The following is a 13,020-nucleotide window of genomic DNA, read 5'->3' as shown; positions in this document are numbered from 1 at the left end:
ATTCTTTGTGTTTATGTAATAAGAAATCTCTAAGAGTGAAGAAGCATGGTTGGAGGTTAATTGAGTGGTATAGAGCTGTAAAATCTAACACTGAAAAACATGAACCCTATTAGATAGTTGGTGTTTTTGTAATTCAACAATTAATTGTTCAGTGTTATTGATGGAGAAGCTGTAGGTTTTTAAATGTTCTTTAAAAAGGTTATGAATGGCAGTTTCTAAGATGAGCATGGTTGATTTGACCTTATTAATAATGACATGTATGTTGTTGCCTAGCAATTTAAAATTGAGAAATGACTTGCAGCAATGCATGAAACTGCACTTTCTTTCGAAATGACTTTTAAACATAAAATGACCCATGAGTTATTTGCAGAAAATTATTACGCTTTTGGGTAGAACTTTTTCATCTTTATGAATACTTAAATACTAGATGATGACTAATAAATAGTATCCCTGAAGATTATGTAGTTCTGTCCAAAAGTATTAGTAATAGTTCTTTTAAAATGAAGAGAGGTGAGTTTTGTCAAAAATCCTAAAAATTCTGTTAAGCAAATTAGGTATGCTGTATCAAATGGCAATATTTTAAACATCTAGTGTTTGCCAGAAATGGGATACCCAGGCTAAAAGTCAAATTTTTCAAATGAAACATGGTAATTTTTAATTTAGATTTAGATTAAACTTGAAGAAATAAGACAATTTTGTCTCAAACATTTTTTTCTGAAAACACCTCTAATGACTGTAAGATTGTTTTGAAAGTGTGATGCATGGAGAAAAATGATACTATGAAAATAAGAAAACATATTATGTTACAGAATATTTTCATTAATGTACTATTGGTGTAGGCAAAGCATAATTAAAATGTCACAATAATAATGTAATTGATGCTGAACTAACAAAATAGTATTTTTGTTCATATAAACTCCTTTTGTGCTAACCTATCCAATCTGCAAGAAAGAGTTTGTTGCTTGAAGAACTCTACAAGACATGGATACATAGATCACTATGACATGCTTTGATAAGTCTGTAACTGAAAACAAAAACTGATATCAAATGAAAATGTAAATTTGAGCATAATGTTTACATTTGTTGACACTGAATATTCAGCCAGCTGAAAAATATCGTGACAAAACAACATAAACTCTTCCTTGTAAAAGCTTATTTTATCACACTTTCAAGTTCATTTTATAGTCAAAGGAATGTTTTTAGAAAAAATGTTTGAGACAAAATTGTCTTATTTTTTTTTTACTTTAATTCAAATCTAAATTAAAAAATGCAATATGCCATTTAAAAAAAATTTGATTTTTGGCCCAGATAGCTGATTTCCATCCAGTATCAGAAGTTGAAAACATCACCATTTGATAGAGCATACCCAATTTACTTATCAAAAGTTTTAGTATTTTTGATGACACTAGCTTTCATTTTAAAGAGGATGTACAGACTGTCTGTGTTACTGTGTTTGGTATAATTGATTTCTGTTGATTCTAATAAAGCAGAATATTTAAAAATTTATTGTTTTTGATATGTAGAGTGTCATACTCCTATCATAATTATTGCTTAAATCAAGCTGATTGAGCTTGTATCAGGTGGGGACCCTATTTGCTTCTTTCCAGTAGACATCCATGCCCACAGAATACCTATAATGCTGTTATAATACAGTAGAGAGTCGTTAATCCGAACCTCAGTAATCCGAACGATTTTCAGTCAGACTGTGTCGTGCTGAATCGAACGTTTTTGATACTAGATTTACTTCTAAAGTATAATTGTCATGTTTTTATATTCTTCAATATATTTATTTTGTTTGTACAAAATAAAGAAATAATTTTTAACGATACAATAGCGTTGATTATTATTATAAAAATTTTTGTTAGGCTTAAAATCGACGAAAATTCAACACGAAGCGACATGCAACAAAGAAAAATTTGATCATCGGACATTTGAACGGACAGGTTAATATATTTTTTCATACGTAATTGGTTATCCGAACAAATCACTAATCCGAACAACCCCAGTCCCCAATTGATTCGGATTAATGACTCTCTACTGTATCAAAAGTAATTATTTTTTATGTTCTAAATATAAAGATTCCAATAAATATATTGAGTATATTCCTGAAATTGGTAAAATTCATCACTATTTTTATATATCATCTTAAATGGTTGTTATTTCATTTTTTAATATTGTAAATAAACAAGAAGAGTATGTATTAGTTTATCGGTTGTTAGAGATAAACATAACTGACATTTGGTTTTTTTTTTTTTTTTTTTAAAAATATTGATTTTTAAATGATTGAACATTAACTGTGGTTTTCATTTATTATATTAATTTATATGAAGATAAAAACAGTGATTTAAAGAGTAAAAAAAAATTGCATTAATGATGAAATCAGTCTTTGTAACTTTTAGAATTATCCTACATTTTTTTGATTAGATAAGGAGAATATTTCTAAAAAATTATTTGATGGATCAAATGTAACTATTAAAAAAGTATAATTTTTGCTTGTAATCAATTTTAAAATATTTTAGGAAAGAGAATAACTAATTTTGACATTATAAAATATGGTTTATCAGAAATTGATACATATTTCCTCAGTTAAATGCTAGGTTTCAAATAAACTCTGGTCTTTGACTAAATCCCAGGGAATAAAGGTGCTGTTAAATTAAACCCCAGGTTGAAAAGCATGGGAGGTATGTTGAAGTACTGCACTGCATAGTATAATGTAGTGACAGGTAAGGAATATAAGTAAAATTCTACTTATTAAAATTATCTAGAGTTGGATAACACTTTCTACTCCAAGGTTCATTGAAACAGTTTTGAAATAAAATTATAAATATTGCTGAATATTGAGCAGGGGAGAGTTGCAATTGAGTTTATAAGTCAAGAGCTTATCAGCTGAAGCTTAATTAGGAAAACTTGAATTGGAAAGAGAGAGAGAGAGAGTTTGAATGTGAAGATGGTACTCAGGATCTAGATTCTGCTCACACAACATACAACACATAAATACAGTTAATAGTTTGATAGTTTGGAAAATGTACAAGTAGTTAAAGGTATTTCTTTCAGTTTTTATTCACTTGTCTCCTGTTGCAAGAGGGCCTCAAAAAACCTAGGTCTTCAAATAATTCTCAGGGATTAAATGTTTTAAAAATAAACTTCAGGGTTTAATTGAGGAAATACAGTATGCCATAAATATAAGAATTTGTTATAATATAGTAACCAAAAAGGTTTTGAACCATTTAAACTTCTGTAATTAAAAATATTTTAAGTACAAATACTAAACTATGCTAAATATCAATTAGAACAAGAATGGCATATTCCAGCTAACATTTCTTTAATGTTGTTCTACGTTTTTGTGCTTTCTACATTCTGTTATTGTATAAGAAAAGGTAGTGGTTTAGATATGCTCCTATCATCTGTTGCAGTGATCATAAACTCGGATCACCAAAAAAAGAATTGGTTTTGAGAAACAAAGGCAGTTTTTGAGTCTAATAGCTGACCCTGAACATCACCGGCTGGAGAATATTTGCTGATAGATAGGACACATTATGTTCAATAACACATGTAATAATTAACTTTATCTTACTTATTAATGCAATACGTTACAAACTGATTTGTCTTATTACCCAAAATGAACATCAGTTGGGATATGCCCTTCTTGTTCTAAGCTCTCAACTGTATTCATGCCTATACAGTCCATATAAAAAGTTTTGAAAAATTTGGAATTGTTTCGTTCTTATAAAGTATGCTTTTATTTTCCTTATTTATATTTCATTTAACAGAAACAATGCTTTCTGGAACATAAACATAAATTTAATTCTTTTTATTGAATTACTAAAATTTATGTAAAATAAATTAGTTACACATGTATATAAAAACTATTAATTTGTGATTATTAAATTTACCAAAAGAAAATATACTAAAATTGATTTTTTCTTTTATAGCAGAAAACGATGCTAAAGAAGGGTCCTCTATCAGTAAGTTTCTTATCATATTTAATAATAGTATAATTATCATTTCAACAAGGGTATTTGAAAAATTAATTTTAAAGGTGTTTTATATATGTATAAATTATGAAATTATAATAAACGTCAAATAAAGTATTCTATAAAATTAATTTTGACATAAGTTACATGTGAAATAGGACACACAATATTTCAAGATTATATTAAAAATGTATTGTTAAATTATTTTTAAGTTTATGAAATGTTTAAAAAAATTATATTTAACATTCAAGAGATATAGATTTAGAATGTAATAATTAAAAAAAATAATATATATATAAACATCCCAAAGCCCAATGTATTAATACTAAGTGAAACAATTGCTGCAATTAATCATGCTACTTTTTGCTACAATTAATAATTAGAAATTAAGTAATTTGGTATGAGAGGTAGATGTTAAGTGCCATCTATTTATTAACTGTAGCAAAAAATAGTCTGATTAATTATGGCAATTGTTTGGTTTACTAAGAAAAAGCTGGGAATATATTGTCAAATACATAAATCAAAGCAAATACTTTTAAATTGTTTGTAAAATCAAGTTATAACATAAGTTATAAGTTTGCTATTAAATATGATGATTATGCCATTATGATCTTATATAAAAGTTATTTCTTGTATATTTAATATAATAGATTTATTAAAAATTATTATAGTAGGGTTATAAATTTAGTAATTAATATAATAATTCTTTGAAATAAACAACAAACACTAACATCAAAATCCAGCAGAAGAAAAAATTTTACTTTGAACAAATGTTTTCATCCAGCTAACTTCAAGTAGGCTGCTTCAATCTCTGTCTTGGAAAGTGTTGTTTGAGCTCACCACCAGCTACCATCATTCCATATCAGACATTTCCAATTCTCTGCATGCTCCACAAAAATTGTTCTGTTCTTTTAAAAACATTATGATAATTTAAACATTTAGTTTAACTTTACTTTTCTATTCTGTATTTACCATTTAAACCTGAGGATGTCTGTTATATATAAATGAAAATGTTAGGCCAAGAACACACATGCATAAAAATTCTGGTTGAATAGGAAACACCACTGCCACTAACAGTGCTACATTTTATTAATTTTTTTTTCTCTCATATATCTATCCCTTTGTACCTTCCATTTTTTCTCTGCTGCCTCTGCTATAATTTAGAAAATTTAAATTAATAGACTTGTATTCCGAATTGAAATAATGTGTGATCTAAATACTATATATTGATTCTACTAGATGTACCTGTTATTTGAAATTTAGCACCTATGGCTGTCCATACACTGTATTTAAACAAAGTTTCTTTATACATAACACTTTTTTGTCATAAAGACACTGATGTGGTTGAACAGATTCAATAAAGTCTTCTATTTCATTTATTTTTCATTTTTTGGAGACTTACAATTACAGGACTAACCATCATTATTAGAATTTTTACAAAAAAAATTTTACGTTCGTAAAAGGTAGAGACATGCTCTATTCTTTTTCAGTTATTTTTCAGCTAAAATTTCAGAAAAATTTTTATGTTTTCTGTTTTATGCTAGATTTTATGCATGTGTGTTCCTGGCCTTAGTTGTTTACAATAAAAATTTTTTTTCTGCTGGACTTTGGTGTTGGTGTGTGGTGTTCATTTGAATGTCTATCAGTTTTTTTCGATTGTCTGTAATAATTTTTGTTTGATACTCATGCAAAATATTTTACTTTTAGAAGATGCTTCATAATTGCAAAATATGAGTGATTATTAATTTGTCATTATTTGATTTAAGAGTGTATTCATTCCCAAATTTCATGAAAGTTGTATTCTGTAGAACTTTAATCAACTCAAATTTTATGTTATGTTGGAATTTTCCTAAGTGCTTATGCATCAGCACTTGGAAATATATACATTAAATTTGATTTGAAGAAGAAAATGTTTGATGAACATAAATTTAATTATTTATTTAACTTTGTTTACATTTTATATGCATGACAAGTTATAAAAATGTGATTAATGTAAAACAGACATGAATTACAACATGAAAACAATGAATGTTGTTAGTGCTTTTTTTAAACACTTTTTTGCTACTAATTGATGTAATTTTTTGCTATATCATGTGACCTTTGTTATAATATGCTGGTGATGCAATTTTTCATTAGATGTTGGAATCCTGAAGGTTCTTTGGACACTAGAAGTTTTTGGTAAACTGTGTGCATTTTATTTTTTTGGATGTTATTTATTACTACCTGAAAGTGTAAGAAACATGTTAAAGATTGTATTTTATTACTCAGTTTCTTACTTTTCCAGGACATATTTAATTATAATTGTTTTTCATTATTTATGCCTTGGATAGCTGGTGGTGTTGGGTTTATGCTGGTGACTCAATTTTGCATTATCACATATAATTCTAAAAACATTGCTTAAAATGAAAACAATCTTTTATTCTTAATTTGTGTATGAAAACAAAGATGAATTGGCATATTTAATTCAATTATTTCTTTTTCAATTGTGACTGCAAGAGTGTAAAGGAACATAGCTTATGGACTTTTGCTATCTGTTTTGCTGTCCTAGCTGGTTTTTTGTTTTCTGTGGGATTCAAAATATACACATCCACAAGAGCCGAATTATTGGGCTAGAGATAATCGGGCTAGAGCTCTAGCCCGATAATTCGGCTCTTGTGGATGTGTAGCTTTGTAACGGGTTAGTCGTTATTTATTTATATTCAAAATATATTTTCATGATTTAAGTTTGCACTGGACATCAGAAGTTTACGTAAAATTGAATTTATATAAATCAGAGAATAGCTATATTTTTAACAAACTTTTTACATTAATTGCAGACAAAAATACATTAGTACATACATGAAATGCATGGTATATCAGAAAATAGTAATTGAAATAAAAAAAAAAAGTTAATAATCTATTAGTATATGTGGAAAATTTCTAAGCAGCCACTTTACAATACACACAATAAATATCAAACATGGATAATGTATCTTAATAACTCCGTTAAGATGCAATTTGTAATTAATGTTTTTCATTGAACAAAATGATAAGGAAGAATTTAATAAACAAAAAAATAAAAACAATATTTTAAAAATAATGAAATATATTTTATTGAACAAAGAATATTTTCTAGTTAATTAGGAGATTTGGAAGAAAAAATATAGTTTGAATTAAACAAATTGGAATTAAACAAATTAAACAAATAATTTCAATTTGCAACCGTAAAATAAGGACAGTTAGTACTGACCGAGTGCAATCTCTCATTACTCTGACTACATGAAAGAAAAGTTCACTGTGACAGATGTTACCTCGTGTGTAGGATATTGTGTGCTCTCTGCTTTGTTGATATGAAAGCTTTCAATAAACTAATACTTAATTGTTAATATTGTAATTTTAATAATAAATTTTCTTATTAAATGTGGAAGAATCATTTTAAGAATCTGAAATTATGATGAGATATTCCTGATTCTGATTTCAATACCTGAAAAATGCCCGAGTTTTCTGATTTCAATTAATCATCCCATCACTAATTATATGTATTCATTTTTCAATGTAATCACTATAATGACACATTTTTCTAACCATTCAATCTATTTATTTTTGCATTTCAGGCATGAAAATCTTTCCAGTGTTTTATTGAACCATTTCTGTATAGCAGAATAAACTTTGGCTTTAGAGCAGGCATGTCAAAGATACATGAATTCAATAATGCTATTTGTTTATATTTTATCATCTTGATACCAAAGAAAATGTGATATTTTGTACTTAAACAAATAATACTTAATAAACAAAATTGTTGAACTCAATAATTATTGGTATTATTACTGTTTTTATTTTTATTTATTCATATTACTTAGAGTTATTTATTTTATTTGATTTATTTTTATGTTTAATTTTTTGTTTACATTATGTTTTCTTTATTTCATCTTTTGAATTTCAAATTAAAGTCTGTCTTCACAAGATCATTTATTACATAATTTGCACTATTTTGCATATAAAATGAGTGTTTTCGAAATATTAGTAAATTACAATTTATCCTTGTACTTTGAGTTTTTCAATCCTTATTTTCGGATCAGTGTACAGACCTGCTTCAGGCCTGTAAATTGGCCGAAAATGTTTGCTCTGTGATTAAAGTTATTGCTGGAAAAGTACAAATGGTGTTTTATTTTAATTTATTGTCAAATCTCGGGTTATTAAAAAAGAGTTTTTTGAGTCAGTATTTTTGGGCTACTTTTTAGAAAATTTTTGGCTACAAAAGCTAAAAACATTTGGCCTGCTGTCATACTCCAGACAAAAAATTGGCACTTAAGTTGTTTGAGTTTGACACCCCTGGCTTAGAGAGAATAGGAGTATTAATACAGTATTGTCATTCTTATTCTCTGTTTGTTAAGAAGTTTAAAGCTGTTCTCTCTTCTCAGATTATGTTGGTTTTTTTTGGATGAAACGAGTTGTTTACACAGAGTAGCTAGTAAAGGAAGAAATAATCAATTAAATGAAATGCATGAAATCTTTGTTAGTTAGAACTCTGATAGTTCAAAATCCTGTTAGTTCATAACTGTACTATTGTCTCAGCCGGGGATATAGAGATTTACATGTTAAAGAATTTGGTTAGTTTGAAATACGACTACTTCAAAATTTTAAGTGAAAATTCTGTTTGAACTGTGATATGCATATGTTAACTCGTTTGTTTAACTCATGCCTCCATGCTATAAGAGAACAATATACAACTCTAATCTGGTTTCTAAAATATATTACTGTAAAAGCAAAGCCATATTGCTTTTACAGTAACACATTTTTGGGTGTCACTTTACACATGGACTATCCTTTTTTTCTTTTATCTCATAAAATACAGCTGGTTTTCAGGATTGCAAGATTGGGCTACAAGTAGGAGATTAAGATATTTATATGGTCTAGGCCAGGGATGGCGAACCTATTGCATGCGTGCCCAAAGTGGCACGTCGGAGAAATCATCTGGCACGTAATGTATCATATGATTTCTGTCTTTTTCAATCATCCTTTCTGTTTATCACCTGACCATCCTTTTTTCAATCAGATTTTTTACATTTATTCGAATTAAAGTGTATTCTTTTATTTCTTTAAATATCATTCGAAGGCTAAGACTTTGGCACACATTAACATCTTTAAAGCTAAGTATGTTTACAATATGGCACACGAAATCAAAAAGGTTTGCCATCCCTGGTCTAGGCCACTAGATTTGGGTTACTTTAAAAATAATTTGGGCTACATTTCGAGGAATTCTGCTTACATTTTATAAAATCTATTTGGCAACTTGTGAGGTTCTCACTGGACACATGCTGTTTACCTGCAGTTTATTTATATTATTATTATTAATTATTAATTAACAAAAATAGCATTCTGTATATGTATCTGTACTCTGTTTGCTTAATAAATTACATTAATTACGTAACACTGGCAATTATACATAAATATATAAATATCTTGGATATTTAATCATCTACAGAATGAAAAACTAGATTTGACGAATGTTTTTGAACCTTCCGAGGTTCTTCTTCAGGTCGCGACGAATTTCCGTTAAAATGTTGTTAAGATCGAATATTACTTGAAATTCGAGTATGAACTGGGACATATTCAACGCATCGCTGCAGACCACAGGTACCCGAAAATTACCCGTAAATTAATACAAAAATTCCGCTTCCAGCAAACACTCCGAAGGCACCCCCATAATGAAGATCAACAGGAGGGGGAAGAAGAAAAAATCCCGGTCACTTTACAACCCTTATCTCCAACCTCTCTTTGCACAAATAGCCAAAAAAACACTGCATTCATATTACGTATAGACGATGTCCAACCATTTTTAACATCCTATGCAAGGGAAAGGACGTTCTTAAACAAGATAGACTACCAGGAGTCTACCACATCCCATTACAAGATCACAGATTCGATAGGGAGCTCGTGTACATCGGCTCCACGAAGCGCTCCTTGGGCATTAGAATTAAAGAACACGTCGCTGACATACAACACTCCAGGATCACCACAGCTCTTGCCACTTATGCCTGTGATCCTGATATAGAACCCGACTTTAACCAGGCAAGGATCATCTGCTACACACCTTACATTGAACACCTAAAGTGGTTTGAAGCACTGTATATTTACAAATTCAACAATATATGCATCAACAGCAAAGAGGAATTAAATCTCTCTGTGGTGTGGCAAGCGCTCGTAAATAAAGAGCTGTAAATTCTCCTCAACACTACGTATCTAGTGCACATGCCTTATAGAACCGCACGGAGTTTTACGTATTCGAATTTCAAGTAATATTCGATCTTAACGACATTTTAACGGAAATTTGTCACTACCTGAAGAAGAACCTTGGAAGGTTTGAAAATGTTCGTCAAATTTAGTTTTTTGTTCTGTAGGTGATTAAATATTCACTGGTAACAGGTTTTAGAGGTACATAATTGACTACTTTCCAGTGTTGAGTAAAGGGAAGTTATCTTGGGTAATTTGAAGCTTGATAACTCGAAATTGCAATTATTTTGTCCTTTAAATTTTGAATGAATGAAGATTTCCTGTATTGTGAAACTTTAAGACTATTCAAAAGGCCTATTTGTAGAGGGGCCAGAAATAACCATTTTTCTTCTTGCACCACACCAGTTGGGAGACAGGGAGACTGGAATAATATAGCAATAAACATGTCTATCAGAGAGTCTTAATTGAATTGTAGCAAGATTTAATTTAAAGTAAAACTTTTGAACTAACGTATAAAGGAAAAAACACCGGAGTGAAACTAAATTAGATTCAACAACTGAAGTGTCTTTGACCGGTGTGCTTCTTCTCTCTTTCTCTGTAAATCGCAAACGTTTTCGAACCTCATTGGGTTCTTCCTTAGGCGTAACGGAATTCTGTTCTACAAATTTAAATATCCCATCGAAGTTGACCATTGATTTAGAAAAAACTGCATTCTGGAACGCTGTCGCGTGTAGCCGATGTCTTCATATTAGACTTGCACGATGAGAGTGTAGTGCTACTTCAGGGATCTGCTAAGAAAGGCTTCCCAAGCTGATGATAAGTTGACTTCCTTTTTAAAATTGATACAGTGTGTATTGCTGCAGGTGTTGAGTAAGATGTATACAGCTTTGAGCCATTTGAGGTGATCTTGTCGAAACGTGGAGTGAATAATTCCGGCATGGGTGAAAAGAGGCTCTATCTCTGGGTCGGATGAATAGACTGCTAAGGCGGTATTTTGTCTATGGTGTAATATGTCTGCTTTGTGCTCATTAATCCACGTTTGTATGTTGCGTTTGGTGGATCCGATGTAGATGGCTTTGCTGTTATCTCTGTGGTCGGTGATGGGTACAGAGTATATTCCCGGAAGTCTGTTTCTATCCGGAGCGTCTTTTCCGTTCCTAAGCCACTCGAAAATAGTTGGGCATCTCCTGAAAGCTAAGCGGATATCCTTTTTCTTCGCTATTTGGTAGTATATGGACTTCAGTGCCGGATTGTAGGTGATTCAGTTTTTTCTAAATCAATGGTCAACTTCAACAGGATATTTAAATTTGTAGAACAGAATTCTGTTACGCCTGAGGAAGAACCCAACGAGGTTCGAAAACGTTTGTGATTTACAGAGAAAGAGAGTAGAAGCACACTGAACTAACATTCTTGATCTACAAATAGAGATCTTCAGGAATGCTTGAATAGAACTATAATGTTAAATTAAATTAAAAATATTTGATAGAACAATGATTTTTTTGAAAAATTAATCATTTCATCATCAAATATATGGACCTGAAGCTCTCCATTTGTAGATCAAAAAAGTTAGTCCAAAAGCATATACTTCTCTTGTAAACCTTGTCACCGGTGCTGCCAATATTTGTACTCTACGCTAACGTTTTCGGCCCTTCACTAGGTCCTTCTTCAAGCGAAAATTTATTCGATTTTCTTTTTGACCGTTAGATCGAAGAATATCCGCGTTTTGGATAAAATTTGAATTGTTCGATTCCGTATCTATGGAAATTACGTGTCAATAATATTCCAAATTTTACGCAAAATGATCACGCGCTTATTTTTGTGACGTAAACTATCAAAACGCAATCCAATCGCATCTTTTCCATGTCAGTTCCTTGCAACGGCCTCTTTAATCATTTTGCCTCCGTAGGTTCGAATCGGTGTCCCGAATTAGCGCCTGCCATGCCAAAGATAATTTTATCTCGTCCTTCGAATTGATCGGTTGGATGTATGAGAAGGCTTTACATATCTCCACTTGCTCTAGCCATCGAAGGCAGTCTGTGTGTCGCGTGGTGATGAGGAGTTTAGCGCTCGCGAAGTCTGCTGTTATTTCTTGATCTGAAGCGTAAACGGCAAGCGCAGTGTTGTTTCTATTATTTCTAATATCCTGCTGATGTTCTTTCCACCTAATTTCAACGGATCTTTTTGTGGTGCCAATGTACATTAAATCTCTGTTAAATCGATGGTCCTTTAAAGGGACCGCGTACACCCCTGGGAGTTTTTTCCTGTTCGGCCTATCCTTATCGTTCCGGAGGATTTGAAAAATCGATGGGCATCGTCTGTATGCGATGCGTATTTCTTGTTTCTTCGCGATTCTTCTATATAAGGATGCCAACTGGGGGTTGAAAGTTACCGGTACCATTCATTGTGTCGATTGTCCTGAGGTGTCATTAGTTGGTGGCGTCCAACGCGTACCGTCTTGATACTGCTTCTCTAGCTTCCATATTAATCGATGATATCCGTGTGTCTTTGCCACTTCTCGTATGTACTTTATTTCCTGTTCAAGTGCTTCCCGTGTCGAGCAGTGCGTGTACGCTCTTTTGAGCAGAGTGCTGAACGCCGACATTTTGTATTGGCGCGGGTCACAGGAATCCGCTGGTATGTATATCGGGAAATTATCTGTTTTGCGGTAAACGGAAGTACTTATGCCATTCTCCTTTAGCTCGATGCTCAGGTCCAGGAAATGTACCGCTGTCTCGCTATGTTGTTCCAGCTCAACATTGAGGCCATAACGGTTGTCGTTAAACTGTTCCACGAATACATTGACGTCTATGTCCGTTCTCCATAGTACCATGAT

At 31.2% G+C, this 13,020-nt stretch overlaps 1 protein-coding gene across 2 annotated transcripts in view; it reads left to right on the top strand.

The window, feature by feature from the left end:
- The window catches only part of LOC136976235 (protein TMEPAI-like), a 144,851-nt gene that overhangs the window by 27,467 nt on the left and 104,364 nt on the right, over positions 1 to 13,020 (top strand). Inside the window, exon 3 of one of the 2 annotated variants that reach the window (XM_067271459.1) lies at positions 3,936 to 3,965. In XM_067271459.1, coding sequence (XP_067127560.1) covers positions 3,936 to 3,965 — 30 coding nt within the window. Of the gene's footprint in view, positions 1 to 3,932; positions 3,966 to 13,020 lie in introns of both variants that reach the window. The other variant, XM_067271458.1, reaches the window with a different exon arrangement.

This window comes from Centruroides vittatus, unplaced genomic scaffold (assembly GCF_030686945.1).
Source record: "Centruroides vittatus isolate TY-2023 unplaced genomic scaffold, ASM3068694v2 contig_4, whole genome shotgun sequence".
NCBI lineage: Eukaryota > Metazoa > Arthropoda > Arachnida > Scorpiones > Buthidae > Centruroides > Centruroides vittatus.
The sequence above is the reverse complement of the archived record's forward strand: the minus strand, read 5'-3'. Positions and strand labels throughout refer to the sequence as shown.